At 40.0% G+C, this 19,308-nt stretch overlaps 1 protein-coding gene across 1 annotated transcript; it reads right to left on the reverse strand.

Moving 5' to 3' along the window:
• Window positions 1–874: 874 nt before the first annotated feature.
• Window positions 875–18,155, reverse strand: LOC139210118 (chemokine-like protein TAFA-1). The gene is made up of 4 exons (XM_070840090.1): window positions 18,014–18,155; window positions 2,247–2,387; window positions 1,093–1,217; window positions 875–907 (listed from the first exon to the last, which is right to left on the reverse strand). The coding sequence occupies exons 1-4, from the start codon at window positions 18,153–18,155 to the stop codon at window positions 875–877; spliced, it is 441 nt and encodes a 146-aa protein (XP_070696191.1).
• Between the last annotated feature and the right edge of the window lie 1,153 nt (window positions 18,156–19,308).

The following is a 19,308-nucleotide window of genomic DNA, read 5'->3' on the forward strand; positions in this document are numbered from 1 at the left end:
AAGCCATTAAAGAGGTGATCAAAGGCATACAAGAACCATACAAACAAATGGTAAAATGTACAGTATCAAGACACACAAGCTGTATTTGTAAGTCATCTCCCTCACAATGCATCTGTTTCATCTTAACATCACATCCTCGAGCTTTGGCTATGTTGAGTTTTGAGGGTAAGAAGAGGGGAGAACAAGACTGCATTCAGGGACTCGAATGATCATTTTTCACCACAACTGTACACAAGAAAGGACAAACAGCTTATGTACAATATTTTTCTTCCTACAATATTAAAAAAAAGAAAAACCTGAGGGCTGTCAACTACTGTCTTTGCTCATCCCATGTCCTTTGATGTATTCCTCCCCTGTTTGGTGCTTCATAGTGAACATCTGTCTTACTGATGAGGAGGGACGTCAGATACTCTTCAGATATTAATCCAAATGCACAGACATTCGTGTTCCATCTCAAACTTGGAAAGAAATGATGAAAATATATTCATTACAAGGTTATGATGAAGTTCCCCGCAGGCAGCTTGGAGCGTCTGTATTTTCAGTAGCCTTGAGCAGGATGTGCTTTATATATTCTACACTTTTTACACTTTAATCTGTAAAGTGTTCTCGTTTCTTAAAGCAACAATAGGTTCATTGTCTTTTGGATAATTGGTCCAGTGACAGTGCTGAAATGGGAAGGAAAGACATATTTAGGATGATGTAAATATCACAGAAATAAACATGAATTGTGATTTTTTGCCCTTCACAAAGCTGAGCAATTATATGAGTCACGATAAATTAATTGGCATACTGTTGTGCAGGTATTACAGAAGACGCTGACCTGCAGATTAACCTTTGCACCAGAGGCGATCCCCTGCATCCTTTCTGCAAAGTGTTAATATGTAGATGTTGTGTATGGCTGAGTGTTCTGACAAGAAAAAGAAGGAGGAAATTGAGAGGTTAGACTGTGTTGTTAACAAGTCAAATTGAAATTGAATCCCACTAACTATGCTGCTTTGTTGATGCCACAGCGAGTGTCGCAGTGCCGCACGTTTCTCTCCCACTGTTCTGCTGTAACGTCTTGTTTCCCACGGTCAAGAGAGGTTATCTTACCCTTGTGGTTTTGATCTTGTTGCCGGCGTAGCACATCCAGCCTGAGTTGTCAGGGAGCGTCTTGCATTCCTCCCCCTCCAGGCAAGGCTCCATCTCACACCACCACTTCCCAATTACTATGGATGCTACAGGCAATAGAGACAAGAGAAATGGTGATGTAGGTAACTTTCCCCCTTAACACAGTGCAAAACCAGATAGCACGGCCCTGCAGTTTACAGATAGATAGCCATTAGATGCGGGTTACTAATCCTAATTATCAAATGTGCCATGTCAAAGGTGGTGGCAGTAAGTGACGTGGCTGTATGTGTCACATGTGCATGCATCACACGACTTGTTCAAAACTCTTGTCTAAGACAATGCATTTTCATTATTAGATGCAGTTAATCATGAATGCAGTGGGTAGAACCGAAGCTAGGTAGGTAGGTGTGACTCCGACTTGACTTTAATGCATGCCGCATTCGTGCCGTCAGGAGAGAAAATTGCCTTAAATACAGGTTAAGTAGACAGTAAATGGTTTGTAATGTGTGACAGCGGAAAAGAATCTGTCAGCGCTGACACTGAAAGACCTCAAATTCCCCCAGTCCGCTCAGAGATGGCAGTAATATTTGCAGAAGGATTTAAGATAAAAGCTGCAGGTGAGAGGTTTTCCTAAAGCCAATATGTGTTTTAGTTATGCCAGACCTGAGCACAAAATCCATTTCTTGAGGATTGAGCCTCTGTAGTAGATTTTCTCAAAGCATATATGAAATCATCATGAAGTATCTACATGGTATCTATATAATAACAGCCATTTCCTTCTGCATGTCTTTGGTTTATTTCTTTACTCTTCCCCGCGGTGTGCTTCATTCAGTGGTTGTGTTTGACTGTGTGCTGTTGGAGTAAAGCTTACCCCTGCAGATACCTTCTGCTGTCTGTATGCAACCGAATTTGAATGTAACATTATCCCAGGTAATGTTAATCTTATCTGGGACAAGGCTTTACATGGGTGACTTAAGCTTTTATTTGAACAAATCTCTGTATCTTTGCAAAACATGGCAGTTTTGTCTGGCAGGATTCTGAATTAAACATAAAAATGGAGAATGTTCTTTTCCCACAATGCAAGCCCATTCTGACCAAATATTCCTTCCCTCTGCAATATCTGCTTAAATACTCACCGTCGACACATGAGGGTCTGTTTCTGGTGGTTCCAGCCACCTTCCCTGGCAGACAAGAACACTTGACAGTCTGTGAGCGCTCCTCAATACGATTCTTATTGCAGCATCTGTGAGCAGCAATTACTTCACATGTGCCCCCCTCTGATAAGGCAGAAAAAAGAAACAACAAACTACATTAAGTCAGTATCTCAGGGGTGATCAAACAGAGCCTCATTATGCTCTCTGTGAACACCTCACTGTGTGGACATTTCTGGCTAATAATGGACTGTCATCTGTAGTGGAAAGTAACTGAGTACATTTACTCAAGTATTGTACTATGTACCAGGTAGTTGTACCTTTTGGTTGTGTGCTTATGATCTGACACCCGTCGTCATCTGACACCTCCCGTGGGTCAAAGTGATGATTGAGAGGGATTATTTTTGTATGAGTTAATACACTGTTTTTTTTAAAGAGAAAACTCATTCTTCCTTTAAAGTACCTTAATGGCATGCATCCCATGCTTAATTTACAATGTTCATATTGATAAATTCTTTATATGCACAGGTTTATTTAATGCAGTGAAATAACTATGAAACAGCGCTGAAGTTTTCTGTAAACAAGAATAATTGTCCTTTACACACTCTTAGCGAGCGAAGCCCCTGCAGCTTGTTGAATGTAAAATGATGATGATCAAGAGATGTGTGAGAGCTGGCAGAAAAATAGACATCTATTCACAGGAGGAGAGGCTTGCTTCAGGGTTATCATGAATATGAACATTGGCTCCACCATGCAATTATCACCAAACTACTGGCTGTGCCCTGAAGGATGAGAGAACTGGACTGAGCGGACTCGACCCACCTCAACTGCTGGCCTCTCCCACCCACTGCGCTCAGACTCTCCACATATGAGAGTTGTGCAGCAAAGGACCATCTGACAATTACACCCGTCAGCATGACACAAGATCAAGGAGGTTGTAGAGAGAAAGAGCAGAGAGAGGGGAAAAAGTATCTAGTATTTTGCCGGCAAAGTGATTTGAAGTAATGTTTGACAATGAGCTGTGGGTTTGAGAAATGTGTCGTGGCTGGATTTGCATATATCGCTTTACTACATTTGAATATTTTGGTTTGTGAGGCCCTCCTGATGCGCAGCAGTTTCTTAGAGGCAGACATGCAGCCGGGAACACTATCTTAAGAGAAAACCTGCTATAGTTGGAGCAGCAGACAGAGAGTCTAATCACTGCAGTTCAGGTAATCAGAATCCAATCAACATAACAGCCAAGTAATGACAATTAATTAGTCCTTATATCAACATTCCTTAATTAGCATTTTTGAGCAGTCTATAAACAATAACAACCAATAATACAGTTGTAAACAGATAGAGACCATTTTATTTGTCATTAACTTTAATTTCTCCTTTATAGCTCATTGTATGATGGAACCATAGCTGGTATGAAAACAGAAAAAACATAATATAGTTGCACTCATATAATAATATGTAAATCCAAACAAGTAGTTCATTAATTGATAAGTTAATTGACAAAATTAGACTGCAAAATTTTTGATAATAAATTAATTATTTTAGCTGTTTAATCAAGCAAAAATGCAGAATAAAAATCAGATTAATCAATAAAGAAAATAATCTTTTTTAGTTGAAGCCCTCGGCTCGATAAGCATTTGAAAGGTTATGTCTTATAACCCAGTGATTTGATTCATGTAACCATAGATTATTATATGATTACAGTTACGCTGTACAATGTTATCAAGCATTTAGGAATTAACTAACTAAAGTAACTACACTAACTTATATGTCACAAACAAATTTTTTCACTTGTTGTGCATAGAAGTGAAAAAATGCCAGTTATAATTGCCCTGAGGTACTACACAGTACTTTGACAGTTTGTTTTATTCAACCAAAATATATTCAGTTTGCTGTCATGTGTGACAAAGACAAGCAGTGCAGCAATCAATGAATCAATTATCAAAATTGTTGCTGAATAATTATTCAACCAAAGGCTTAATCTACTAATCACTGTAAGAAACATGTACAATACTGCCTATAAATGACAGAATGTAGTAATTTTCTTTTAAATCCCTAAAGGTCATTCGGGATGAAAAGAGTGTGAACGCTGTAATTTACAGAATTTGCCATTCTGGTCATTGCTACATTACACAGATTATTACAATAATTATATAATAATATAGATAATATATTCAACCCACAATTTTAAACCAGCGAACTAAGCTATAAAGTAGCTTAAATCTAAAAAGGACAGAGTGAGAGAGTTATGTGTCAATTTCTTGATATAATTGAACCATCATGTGAGCTCCTGGGGGGATTAACCGGCACAGCCCCACCTGACCCGCTGGATTGAAGAAGATCAGTGGGCTCGTCTCAACACTTGACTCTTTCATTTCCACCACATTGCATTATAAAAAAACATCATCATCTCCTCTTATGTGCATAAAAGCTCAAGAGAAGTTGAATTAGATTGTGATGGACTTGATTGCACTTCATTTACATTCAGTGTCCCTTTATGTCCCGAGTGGACATAAAGTACACGTGCAGAGCCTGGTTGTAAATCTGCTTGTGCTGAGTTAAATGACGAATATTAATGAACAGAAGTAGTGTCAAGGTGTTGATTGGATACAGCAGAAACAAAATTAATAGCCAAATTTCAATTCAGGGGGTGGAAAGGATTAAGAAAGCTTGTCTTTTTCCTGCCTCTTGCCAAGTGTGCTGAGTTTCTTGGGGTTATCATGACTCCTGGTTCTGTGTTTCAGAAAACATCAACAGCCTTTGGTTTAACTGAAAAATATCCAGATCTTGTAGCCGGTCTGGGAGAATGTTGCTTGCTGTCTGATGCACTCAACAAAAGGGCATGTCTGCACAACGTTAATCGTGATGTACCAGTGGAAGCAGTGGGGCATCATTTGAAAACAACAGCCCACAGGGGTTTGTTCTTCTTAATGCATCTCCTTAATTACATAAGACAGCCCCAGATTTCCTCTTTGATCTATTAAAAACACACTACTCAACAGAATTAACTTGCATTGCTTGTTGCTAGCAAACAGAGCAAAGAATTGGGATACTCTATATTTGGAAATCATCACCTCAGAAGAATACATTAAAATCGAATAAAAATGCAAATCAGTGTGGTATTTCCAGCTGGCAGGTATACTGGGTACCTTTAAACAAAAGCTACGCAACACTGACAAGCACTCTTCAAGTTCACCCATGGTTTCAGCCTGTGAGTACCTGTAACACGCTGCATGCTCTCATACCCCATCTTTGTATTATAAATATTTCAGAGGGAGACGGAGAATAACATGGCTCGAGATGAACGTTCTCATCAGGTGAAGGCTGGAGCCATGCAAGGGTATAATTGTTTTCTGTATTTCCATTTCCCCCCATTATCAGCGACTATGAACAAAGTCAGTCTCCCAAATGACAAACGGCTTCAGGGTGTGTGAGAGAGAGAGACTGTGTGTGTGTATGTGAGACTGTGTGTGGTTGTGCTGTTTCTCCAGCAACATATTGATTGACAGGGAACAAGGGTCACACAGAAATTGTCCTTTGTGGGGTCAGAGGTCACACAGAAGCAGAGGGTCTCAGCTGGAACTGCCCTGTTTTTGTTGCCATGCTCTGTGCTCCTGCCTCTTCATTACTCCGAGCCGGGAAGCAGAGGCTGCCGGTAAACGAGGTGACCACCTACAACCTGCACCCAGCAGGGCACAGCTCATTTTAGGTCTGAAAGAGCTGAAAAGTCATAACTTTGTCCCGTATGAGGTGGAGGGTCTGTCTTATTTTTTGGGTTGATTTGTTTCTGATGTTGTTTGGTTTGTTATGTTGATGTATTTCCTGTGCTGAGATTTATTTTGTTGGTCTGCTCCTGCTGCAGAAAAAGAAATCTTCCATTAGAACAATGAACATTTGATGATGATTTTTAAAGATCCGATTATGGACAGAATTGTCTTTTAAAGATTGTGACTTTTGCACTGTTAGATAGAACTGCCCATCAGTGTATGACAAAGTTAAAAACAGCTCCACCTTGACCAGATGGAACCGTGGTAATATTCTACTTACACGTCGGAACAGCAGCAATACAGTATTATTCTGCTAATACAATCCATATACATATAACACAATGAAATGGGCCATTCGACAGAACTGTTATGCTTTTACTTTTATTTACAATCATGCAGACTTAAGGTGACTTTTAGCAGTATTAAATATTTTTTACATGGTTGTATCATTCGTTTTACTAGAGTAGAGGATCCAAATACCTTTTCCACCACTGGTTTTTCAAAGCACCTTAAAGGTTCTTTATTCCAGATTCACCCTGGACACACAAAATAAACAACACAATAAAGTCACCCTGTTTGGAACGAAGTTAAGTGATGAGGTAAGTGCACTTGGCAAGCATGCGGATGTAAATCTTGGCTATCATTTCACTGGTTGGAATATTGAGTTTTACAATTTTGATGCCACCGCTGAGGCCAGTGGCAGCCAACTGCAGCAAGCCGCGGCCATGTTGGGGACGAGGGAGAAGTGGACAGGGCGGTAGAAGCATAGCAGCCTGGGGCAGAGCAGCTAGAGACGTAAGGTGCACAGATGGGGCAGCTCAACTGGAGGCAGTGGAGACTTTTTTTTGCCAAAGAACGTGTTTTTTTCTGATGAAGGTAATTCTGAAAGGTCGCCTTCAGCTGAATGCTTCTATGCACTAACATGAGCGCTGGCTGCCAAAGCAAGAAACAAAGAAGCTCAGATTACAACTTCATTCTCTGCTCAGGACGCCATTACTTAACTAAAACTTTACGTATCAAATAGTTGTTTGCTGCGGTATTAATGGTCTGAATATTGTATAGTGGCCCTTCAAGGACTTCTTATCTATGTTGGCTTGAGGTTCTTTTTTGTGCTGCTTTTTTATTATTCTTTTTCTTTGGTTAGATTCATTTAACATGTACATGCCAACTGGACAAACTTCATCTGCTGATAAAGATAATATGATCTGATCGAAAGCTCCAGACCTTCAGCTACTAAATGGACCCAGTTCTGAGACTGATTTTAGAAATGCAACACTGCTGTATATATTTTATTAGGAGAAAAACAATATTTGAATTGTAAATATCGAGTTCGAAGAAGCATCCAGCCTGCTGTGAATAGCACAAATAGACCCTGCGGTGAGATTGTTTTCTCCAGTGCTGTTTACAAGGTCATCAATGAATAACATACCTGCCAGTCATTATATAATATATATTAGACATATTTCATGATTTTCTCATCATCTGAAGCACTGGGAAATTATCCGACTTTTCTGCCTACTGTACTATTTTGTTGGCGTTTGGAGTTTTTCCAAAGTTAGAAGAACATATTGTAGATTTTCATACTAAAAGGTTGATAGCCTTCTGTTGTATAGTAACATGGGTTTCAAAAGAAGGTCTGGACTTATCCTCGCCTTATTTCAGTCTGTCTGGGTCGTCTATTCTATCTAGTTCTATTCTTCTGTGCTTTGCCTATTCTTCTTTTATGTCTGCAAATCAAGATGTAACAGTAAATGTGTTGACAGTTCTTCTAAAATACATTTAACAGTGAGACTAAAATGGCTTTTGTGAAACCTAACAAACCCTTTTGGCACTCCACACAATTTCTCACAGAGGGATCTGCTTTGTTCAACTTTATCACATGGAAATTTGTCATAGCACTTAACTGTAATGCTATTATCTACACAAATGACAACACCTGGCATGAGCAGTGTCTTAGCTGCTGAATGGAGAGCCGAGAGTGCGGCTGAGTCGAGCGTCTACACCGCAATGAGTCATGCTGGAATCCAACAACTCTGCATCAAAGTCTGATGAGCTGCGGACAGCAAGCCTGGATGAAAGCAAATGCTGTCAAATCGTGTGTGACATGAACGTGTAGTGCCGATTCTGAATTTCTGTGGATCTGTGGTTCTGGCTGCCTAATGAATGTGAGCAGAGTTCTTGTGGGACCAGTAAATGGTTCTCCAAATGTGATGAAACAGCCATCGTGCAGAGGAAAATGGTCAGTCTATCTCAATAGAAATGTCACTATGCAATAAGTATGCAATGACTCGCTGTCTACTTTAATGAGCCCAGACTGTGTAGTTGTCTCTGGAGACACTGGTAGCAAGTCTGAATGGTAACACTCCTCTTGCTATCTGTTCCAGGCGTTTAACACAGTGTATACATGAAAAAATGCTATATGTACATTTTATAGAGAGATTCAGAGCACGGTCAATCATTTGGGAAAAACCTAAACCAAGAGAAATATGTGGGTTTAATGAATGTGCATATGCCTGAAAGGATAGCCGTGAGAGGAGTAAGTGTTACACTCCATATACAAACCAAATGGAAAGCCTAAGGGACTCAATTTAGCATGTAACTTGTTTCTATCCTGGGGCTTTGTGTTCCAGTGATTGGCAGCCAGTTGCACTATGTGTACAGCATGTACTGAATGTACGTTCGCACACACATTTAATGCCACGTGACAACACATCTTGATAATTCTGACATCTTTTCCAAGTCCCATTCAAACCCCTACAAACTCATAGTCTGTGTTACCCGTGGTTAATTATTTTGTAGCTTAAAAGTCATTTACAAGAGACAGCAGGCCCTGATCTCCAAACCACAGCAGTTCGTGTTTTAGAGCAGCATGCCTGTCACCTTTTAATGGAAAATGCATCCAAGGTGACCCATAATAGGCTCCACTTTCTCTATGCATGCTCTCTGCAGACATCCAAACCAGCGGGCTACAGCAGTTCTGCCGGTGACAGGAAATGGGAGCGGCAGATTAGAGAATGTCAAATTAATGCAGATGGAAGACAGTGAGAGGCACAAAACATGTGACTGCATGGTGTCAAATTGAGTGACTATTTTTTTCCTTGCCTTCTGTGAAAACATCTGAAGTCCCTGTAGTACTGTTGTTATTCTAGACATAAATGCTGGGATGAGAATGAGTGGCATATTGCTCGATAAACTGCGGGACAAATTTATTTCCAGGCTAAAGAAAATGCAGAGGACTTGTGTGTCGGTGTAAACGATTAAAAACACTAGAGAAAGCTTGAGAATTTAAGATATTTTGAGAATTAAATGTTTGGGAAAAACTTCAGATACTTCAGGTGTCAACACACAAGGATATTTTTTCTTAACAAACTAGATTTCCCTTTTCAGTGCACATGTGCGTTCTGAGTTTATACTGAGAGCATGTGCTTGCCGGAGAGAGGAATAAAAACAATTTACGAGCAGAGAAAACTACCAATTGCTTCTCTGAAAAAAGCACTGTCCATGACAAACAATAGCACAGAAATTCATGAAATATGGCTGGCGGTTTTGACAGTGTGTCACACAAGGAGGCCGTAAGATTGGTCCTGTGCAGTGGTCCAAAGATGGGTGCTATTTTATTGAAATGCAAAATGACTACTCACACAGCAGAGCTGGCGTTGTTTTAAGATGCATGAAAACTGCATGGAACAGAGGAAGCAGCGAGTAGTAAGGAATGGGTTTTTTTATTTGCATGTGAGCCTCAAAGCCTGTCGTCTCTGTTGTCACACACCACACAGGCCCAGGACACTGCAAGACTGGTCCTGATCAAGGGCATTAAATGCTACTCTGAATCTCAGCGAGTAGGACCCGCACATGAAAAACGCCTGTGGTTATTTGGTTTTTATAGTGGAGATGTGTGGCTTGTTGAGCATGACAATGATGTGCTGTACAACAGCAACCGCCCAGCAGCTTTCATGTCCATTAAACACATAAAACACAAAGGCACTCCATCTACGTTGTCCCCTTGTAGCACGCATTCACTCCAGAGTTTTTTGAAAATGGACAAATGGAAAAATTACAATGGAAAAATATGTCTGCTGTCAGTCAGATGTCATTCCTTTTTAAATGTCAAGCTGTTCCTGTCCTTCTCTCTAGCCCTTTTCTCCGACTGGCAAATGTCCAGAACTGGTATTTCATATTTTTAGATCGGCTGTTCTGATGAGAGAGTTACATTCAGCAAGAAGAAAAGGAAACTGAGAGAGTAGAATGAGAGAGCCTCTAGAGAACAGCTGTTCACCTCTGATGTGACTGCCGGCCCCTCTCACTGTCGTCCTGATAAGTTATGCAGTGTGCCAATGTGTCTGCAACATGTAAACTGTGTAATAATGCATAATACAAGGCCTAGAAGACCTTTCAAGCTGTATGACGGGTCAGTGGTGATGATTGTGCACCACCTACAAGCTGATGAGAGGAGAAATTGCTTCTTTACTTTTTCAATATGACACAACAGACCAGATTGTGTTTCAGGATGAACCTTTTGATCATATCTTATTACAATTACGGAAAGTATAGAAAACGTGGTGTATAGCAAAATACATGTAATATTCAGGACCTATCCAGCATGTTCTAAATTAGACATTGTAGATATGTTTATTTAACTGATGGTCTCATTGAATTTTTTCTGAATTACAGGATGCAGTACCAGATCATAAAGAGAATATGACGTGACATGTTCTGCTTTTTTTATTGTAATTTGATTTCATCTATGCAGGACATGAAATGTTTCAGTCAATCCTTACATCATGTTTTTCATATTTGGCAAAAAAAATGTTTTCCCACTTTTGTCCCCCACTTTCACAGATGCATGCTCCAGTCTCTCCAGGAAAGGTAATTGGATGTGTAGTGCAAATATGCTAGAAGATTTATGGCACACCAAGGAGATATTAGAGCAGAAATGTGCAATAGAGCCCGATAAACCCAATATTAATTACTTTGCTTATTTCTCATACTACCCTCCCCCTTGGAACCAATTAGTAAGTTGAGATGCTTCTTTTCAGTTTAATGAGGTCTAAGTAATGATAATGAATTTCATATTCCTGCCAAGCATTAAAAATAGGCTAGTGGAACCATGAAGACAATGCCATATGAAATGATCTCTCAAGCATAATTCCCATTCTGCAAGAAGTATTTCTTTTATTGAGAAAATCCAGAATGAGGAAATGAGGTCCCATTCCCACCACCACAAATTCAGAGGATGAATTAATAGAAGCAGTTTTTCCTCTCTCTGGCATCATTTAGGGATGACGGGGTGTTAGTCACATGAAATCGCTCAGAATCTACTGTCCCACTTTTAACTACATTTTAATAAGTGATTTGTCTCACAACTGGGTCACCAAATCTTCAACATGACATCTAAATTCCGCCACAAATGGCCAGCAGAGACGTGACAAAAATGCTGTTCATCGTTGAAAGAGCAGGGACAACCTCAGGGCAGCCACACCTTGAAAATTCTCCGTGAGGAAAAAAAGCAAGAGAAGGACAAAAACGCCCCGTGACAATCGCTACACTCTCATGTAATGCGGGTCAACAGGAAAACTAAACAGCAGGGTAGCCTTTTACCTTAGCAGGAAGTGTATTTGCTGGAACAATCCCCAGCACACATAGGACAAGAAGGTCTGAACTCCCTGATATAATATTTACAAACAGTGGGGACACAAAGCTATCATTAGTTTAACTGTGGTTTTTCTTTACTCGGGGAAAATGTTGAACTAAAAAGGAACGGTGCTCACATGTGAACCCACACAGACTCGTGCCACCACTGACATCAGCAATTACTGTGAAGTGTGGTGATGGTGGGATCCTTTCGATTTGTGAGGGCATGTTTTGATTCTCTGGCACAGGAACAAAAGATAAAAGGTTGGATTGATTCTTTTTTTTCAACGTTATTAATCAAGAGAAGTCTGAAGTGTTGTCACAGTGCCGGGCACCACAATTACTGTAGTTTGTTATCCTGTGACTCAGTGGGCTTAAGGGTTCCCAAGGCCGAGAATGTACAGAACACAGTTATGGCACTGTATAGCACTTTAGATTAGTGGTGTTCACTTTCCTATCATTTGCTAATGAAGGGCCAGAGCCAGAAATGACTGGCTCCCAACCAGAGTCAGAAGATGATCAGTAGCAGACTTGTTAGTATCACAGATGTGTTACTGAACCCAGAACACTCCCACAGCCCCTGGATCAAAACTGATATATATGATATATGATATGATATGTTTTTCTTGTTGTAAAGTCAAACAAACTATTTGGGGACATGAAACAACCACAATGCAAAACAAGAAATGTAAAACTACTGAAATGTGTGGTAAAAATGAACCCATAGATGTAAAACAAAATGCATAAGGGTTAAAAATGTACATATTATTATTGCCAAGAACGAGGGCTTTACAATTTTTACTCATTTCACAAATGTGGCCCCCTCATTTAAAACTGCAGCCCACTCTGAAGCAAGCTCTACACCCGCCCTTGGTCTAATGCATATTAATAATTCACAGAAATGACAGTTAGGGTTAGGTGTAACACTGATTACACCTAACAGCATTATTACACATTAATTAAAATGAAGCATTAATGTAATCCATGACCTATTTTAAGTATCCTGTGATTCATTTTCAGCTATAGATAGTTCTCTATCTCTAACTTTCCAAAGCATTGTTTAAAATTAGCAGAAGCACTTTTGCTTTGCTGTTTGCACACAACAAAAAGAACAGTATCTGTAATAGCTGAGCTTTGTTTTGGACTATTTCTGGATTAAAGCAAATGGAACATTTTTATCAGGATTCAGGGTTTCAGAGTCAACTATCCTTCAGCTATGTAAGCTGTCACAACAACATTTTTAGAAAACTGCTGCTAACTACAAAACAAAACAAGGGCTTAAAATCTTGCTAATGACCCCAAGAGGATGCTCTGCTTCTCATACCCAACAGAGACAAAGTGGTTTGAAAAGATCAACTAATAATGCCATTCTGTGGCAAAATGTGTCCCACTGTTCTCAGTGGTTATTAAACAGCAAATGCCATTTAACTACATGCCTCCTTTATTTGCAACCATTGCAGTCAATGTTTTTGGAGGGACAATTGGCCAGAGGCTACAATTCACATAAATGCACTTATTAATTTGGTTAGCAACAGTACACACAGTGTGTTTGGTGCAGGACATTTAGTTTAGTATACAAATTGTTTCAGTTCACTCCAGCCTATCATTCAAATAATTATAGACTTATTGGAATAGCACATCCTACTTACATTTTACATCTCACAAAATTGCAAAACATCCCCACCCATAAAAATTTGGCATTGTTTCAGTTTGTGACTGCGATGAACTGTGGGTTTTTTGTTTTATCACTTGAGCCCTCAAGTTCCTGCTATTTCTCAAACTATTTGTTTCTAACAATTTTCTGGTGTCAGAATTGTTAGAAATCCTTTTTGTAGCCATGCTAGACGAGGTTCTCTGTGGCTGGCTTTGGTCCAAATATCTCAACAATGATACAATGGATTGCCATTACATTTTTGTGTAGAGAGTCATGGTGCCCAGAGGATGAAGCCTAATGACTGTGATGTTTGTGGATTTCAGTTAAATATATCAACCAACCACTGGATGAACTGATTGATTCAGATATTCATGTTCTCTTCATGATGAACTGTAATAATTTGACGATCCTTTAACTTTTCCTCTGGTGCCATCATCAGATCAAAATTAGCCTCACAAGGTTGTGGGTCCAAACTGGCCAGTCGTCTGGGGCATTTCTGTGTGGAGTTTGCATGTTCTTCTCATGCCTGCGCGGGTTTTCTGCTATGTCAGAGGTCACTGGGTTGACAGGATTGCTGATAGCAGATAGCTGCTAGCAGTGTGCGCATTAACCACAAGAGAGTGACTGCTGACTAATTTGTGTTTGGTCCATGCCACTCATTGAGCAGTTATAATAGCCTACGTGCATATATCTAAGCATGGAATATAACAGGCTACATTAAAACATATCACTATTTTCTGAGTGTATTTTTATGAATGACTGGAAAAGAAACAAATAAATGGAAAAAGCACGTTTTACAACAGTAGCTACTATTGTTCATAGTATGTTCTAGAAGGTTTACCTGCAAGGTTATTTTAACATGTAGCTAATTCAGACCCAATTTATGTAAGAATGTTTGGGGAAAAAATCACACCATGCATGCACGTAAGGGTTAAAATAAATGGAAAGAAATTTAATTTTCCCCACAGTAACGACGAAAACATTGCGATTTGTATTAAGCTATGAACTTTGTCTACCGTTAACACCTCTTTTATTAATGCTTGGGGAATCTGGCGTCAAGAAACAGCTGGTGTAGTCTTGAGAGAGAAAGCTGGCTAATTAATTAAGCTGTGGGCCACAGAAATTCATTTTGCATATAAGCGTTGTGACCACAAATCATAGCCCCTGCACAGAACTGGCTGAAAGACTTCAATTAAACATGCTGTTTAAACAAATATCCACAAGCTTAGAGGAGCTCTCTGCTATGAATAATTCATAGCATTGAAGAGGAAATAAATGGGAAATATTGAAATATGTAAAACCTATTTGTAGCTGTGAGCATACAGTAATAATTAGGGCAGTGATTGTCCTTAGATTCATTTACTTAGGAATATATTTTCCATTCAGGACTAACTGAAGGGAAGGGAAATGACATGAATAGTTTATTTCTGGTAAAATATATGATACAACACAAGCTGAACAAGCGCTGCATCTGAGAACTACAAAAGCCAATAAAGTGAAGGAAATCCACTTTGGAGGCTATAGAGGAAGTTTCTGGTGTTTTACAGAGTGGTCAGAAGTCCTTCGACGTCACAGTGCCGTGTATAACAACATCAGGACAAAGTGGGTTTGCTGAGCACCAGATGTGGAGAGGCCTCAGGCTGCGGCTGCACGCCACTTCCCATTGGCACTGCAGCGGAGCAGCAATGACACTAGTGAGAGCATGGTTGAGAGGAGGTCTAGGGGAGGGGTGGAGGAAGATGTATGTCAAAATAATGTGCCTCCAGGATGCATTATATAAGGCTATTAAATTGTCAGTGTCTAAAACAGTGCATAGAGGATACAACCTTTGTTTGTGACAGCCGAAAATCCATTTTTCATGTTTGTTTCATTGTGAGATTTACCAGCGAGTGGTTTCTTTTGTTGGTGTGCATATAGAAAAAAGCCCTGATTCTCTACTCCTCACTAAAGCTCCTGGAAGGGAGACATGAGGGATTTTAATGGTTTTTTCATTCTAGAAAGAAATGAAACCACTGACTCCATATATTAAAGGAAAACTTATATTAAAGTTGCTTAACACTGAAATTACATCCATGTTGAAAAGGTACAGCTTTACTGACAGGGCTGAGGAGGAGGGGGTAACTATAGCTCTAAGACCGTCATTGTTGGTAACGGTGAGAGGGGAGAGGAAGACAGTGAAATAGATATCACACAGAGTAAAGTATTTATGACTTAAGTCTGAATAAATTATAATATACAGTGGATACTTACAAGTGAGTTACTTCTGCTTGTATCCGCAGTTCTGCTACTCTGCATATCTTATCTTGTTATGCACATTCACTCGCAGCCTCACAGCAACCAAGAGGTAAGAGATTAACCGCACAGTGTTGAGTGTCGATGACCTTTCTGTTATGAACAGTTTGACCCCGCAAAGCCGACTGTTAGTGGGAGTGAGTTCACAAGGGAGCAAGGCCACCTCAGGCAGCCACTATCTACTCTTTGTCATACTCTCTTGTAACACCTCCACAGGATGCACTGCATCGCCAATTCCACTTTTTCTTTCAGTGGAAATATACTGCCACTCAAAACATTCAACACTCCTTTGTTCTATCTGCAGTGAGCATATATTTTAGTCTTTTCAGTCCATATATCATACAAGAGCTGAGATATTCCACCTGAAAAAAGTCTACTGTCATACCTACAAAGCATATAAAGTAGCTGGTGTTAAAATCTATCCTTTTTTTTGTTTAGCCAGCCGAAGTTTTAGTCAAGGAAAATTCTGCTTCTTTCTACGGTTTCCTCTGGACATGTTCAGGGGTCGAGAAATGCGTGACCCTAAAAGCAACATCTCTGCCCGGCACATTATGGATGCACGACAAACACAATCTGTTCTGTTTTGTGCACAGTTCATGCTCTTTGCACCAAATAAATACAGCACCTTATGAATCATACCGCAGAGAGCAACAACGGCCGTACCAGGAAGGCAGAGAACAGCCGTAAGCGTATCTGAGAGAGTGGCAGGCAGCAATCTGGAAGTAGAGCTGTAGGGTGGAAAGCAGGCTGCTTTGTCCGAATCACTGAGCAAACACAAGCACCTACTCAAGGGTCATCAAGCTAATAGACTTCTGGACACGAATTCTTTGCAGTTAGGTTGCCAATATCTCAGTGTATGAGTGGAACAGTTGCTTATTTGCTGTCAAAAGAAATCATTACTTGGAACACATTTGGAGTGAGCAACACAATGCTGCTGATAAATCTGTAATCTTCCTGTCTGGTATGCTTTTTCACGCTACAGGTGTCTTTATTTACAACCAATAATTTATCTAGAGCTTGTGTGAGTTGAAAGGATATGAAGATGAGGTCACAATTTAGCCATTCCCAAAGTCACCGCAGGTGATTGACTTGGTTTTCTGAACAACATCCTCCCATAGATCTAAATTTCTATTGGCAAGGATACAAGTGATCTCCCGCCCTCAGTAATCTCGATTTCCTCTGGTAATACCAGTCACCGTGAACTTGTGGCATTTCGCTGCCTTTAATGATTGGCCCAATGGTCTGCAACCAATGGCCTTCTTGCCACCAATTCATGACCCGTCAACCCCAATCCTTCGACCAATCCAACAGGCACACAACACACAGCACAGAACAAATGTCCCAGTGTCAGAATCAATCCAGACAGGCACCCCATCCTCCTCTCATAAAACTGGCATCTCATTTATCCAGGAGTGAGGACTGGCCATACTATAGTAAATGGAATGACAGGGCATTTACACTTTTAGTGGCAGAGGGTCCTGAAGGACCTGAATTGTTCACTTTGAACTCATTTTCTCCAAAAAAGGTACCTGAATGCATATTTGAAATATTAATTCCATTTCCCTTTTGTTGACATGAGACCACTTTCTAGAAGATATCCTATTTTCTTTCGCCTCCAATACACATGTTCAGACATGAGTAATGAAATGAAGGTGTTGGAACAGGAAGTCTTCTGACACACAATGTTGGAAGTATTGAAAAGACCCCTTGCTGATATGCTTGAGGTGCACTGGCGCATAGAGGAAATAACAGACACCAAGGACCTGCACGCTCATGCAGCTACTTCTCCCTTTGAAGTTCTGACAGCAGTGGCTTCCTCTCCTCCATTGAATCCTGAGATCATAATTATTTACCATAACCATGGCTCACATCCGCCTGGTGAAAACAAAAGTTCGACCGCAATGTTACGGTCATATTCTATTCAGTGCAATTTCACAGGGACCACAATCGCACAGATCAAATTGAGAGGGAGCAGTGTAGCATGAATATCAACTGTAATAGCTCAAGAAAGAAAGTGTGAAGGCATTCATTGTCTTTGTTTGTGATCATGCTATCAAGGCCAACTCTTAATGAAAAAGAGCCACTGTAAAATGTGCCTGCTAAATAATTGGTTGGTGGTCCAAGCTTAATTGCAAATGTATCAATGAACATAATGACTTAATAAAATCAAAATGGAATTATAAACCCAGAGCAAAACAAAGTGTTGTCATTTTCTCTAAGCTTGTGACAATCTAATTAAACACACATGTGCAGCGAAACCCAGCATGTAACACAGTAACAGTACTCAAGGCTTGACGGGACCACCTGAAAAGATGACACTTACAGAAAACATTTGTTTCTCATTTTGACTCTCATTTTAGGAGAAACACGAGTGCCAAAAGCAGGAGAGAAAGCGCCAAAGGACTCACCGATCATGTGGATGGTGGTTCGACCAGGCCTCGTCCCATGATGCTGTTGGATGGTGTCGTAGAAAGTGGCCTGACACAGTTGAATGGCAGTCACACTGACCCAGAGGCACAGGCAGAGCAGCCAGGACATGACAGGACACATCTGCTACGGACCGGCAGAGGTGGAGTCAACAAAAAATACACCATGTTCTCAACCTATGACCTTAACACACACAAGCGCACACACACACACACACACACACTTGCAGAGTCATGAGCAAAACAAATTAAAAAATGCAAATAAATAAATTTCAAGATTTTGTACAAGCACTCCAGTCTATAATTGGCCTTAACGCTCCTCGGTGGAGCCTTTTAGTCATCAGAATTTATCATTAGCATGGTTATATAAGTATGAGTTCTTCACTATTTTGTCTTCCTAGTTTGCCCTGTCTTGTCCCTGAGCCACAATGCTGCAAATGTGGAGTGATCCCTGGGGAGTTTTTCCCATGCAGCAGAGATTTCCCCTGACAGGCTGACTCCCTTCAACTCCTGAGCTCTGCTACTGCCTCAAAACCAAAATCAAACTTAAAGAAAGATAAGATTTTGCAAGCAGCTGGCTGCCGAGGCTTTTCTGTATCTGTCAGAATAATGTGACAGTGACACAGCAGTAATAGGAATCAGAAGCCTTGTAACGTTTCACCATGCTGTTTAGATAAGACACACAAAAAAAGAAAGAGAACAACAGCGAGAAATACTCCTGGTCAGAGGAGAAGGGTGGCTGTGTGGGAAATCTATGAAGGAGAAAATACAAAATGTTTCAGCCCTGAAATCATTTCGCAATAGTTTTATTCACAGCATCAAATGGCCAACAAGCATTAGATTATCAACCTTTAATCTTTTTAAATGCAGTTATTCGTATCATAGACTATGTCTATGACTATGACATTTATGAGATATGTTGAGATTACATTTCTTAATGATATGATTTCAATGCAATGTTAATTTTTTGAGCGCATAAAAAACTTTTAAAGGAGGAGAAAATGTGCATTGCATTGTTGTCAAGGTTATAAATGAAGTGCATTCTCCAGACTCTACTCATGATGTTTAGAGTGCAGAACACTTTTCATCCCTTTCACCTTGTCAGTTTTGCTTACAAGCATCGAAAGAAGCAATACAATGCTTCAGAAAAGAGCTAAATGTCTAAAGAGAACATCTTAAATTAAATAGCAATTCTCAGTATAATCAATATTAAATCCTACCATGGAATAAGATGAAAGAACAATGCATTTTGTTTACCTCAACAATATAATAGTGAA

Source organism: Pempheris klunzingeri, chromosome 11 (genome assembly GCF_042242105.1).
Source record: "Pempheris klunzingeri isolate RE-2024b chromosome 11, fPemKlu1.hap1, whole genome shotgun sequence".
NCBI classification, from domain to species: Eukaryota; Metazoa; Chordata; class Actinopteri; order Acropomatiformes; family Pempheridae; genus Pempheris; species Pempheris klunzingeri.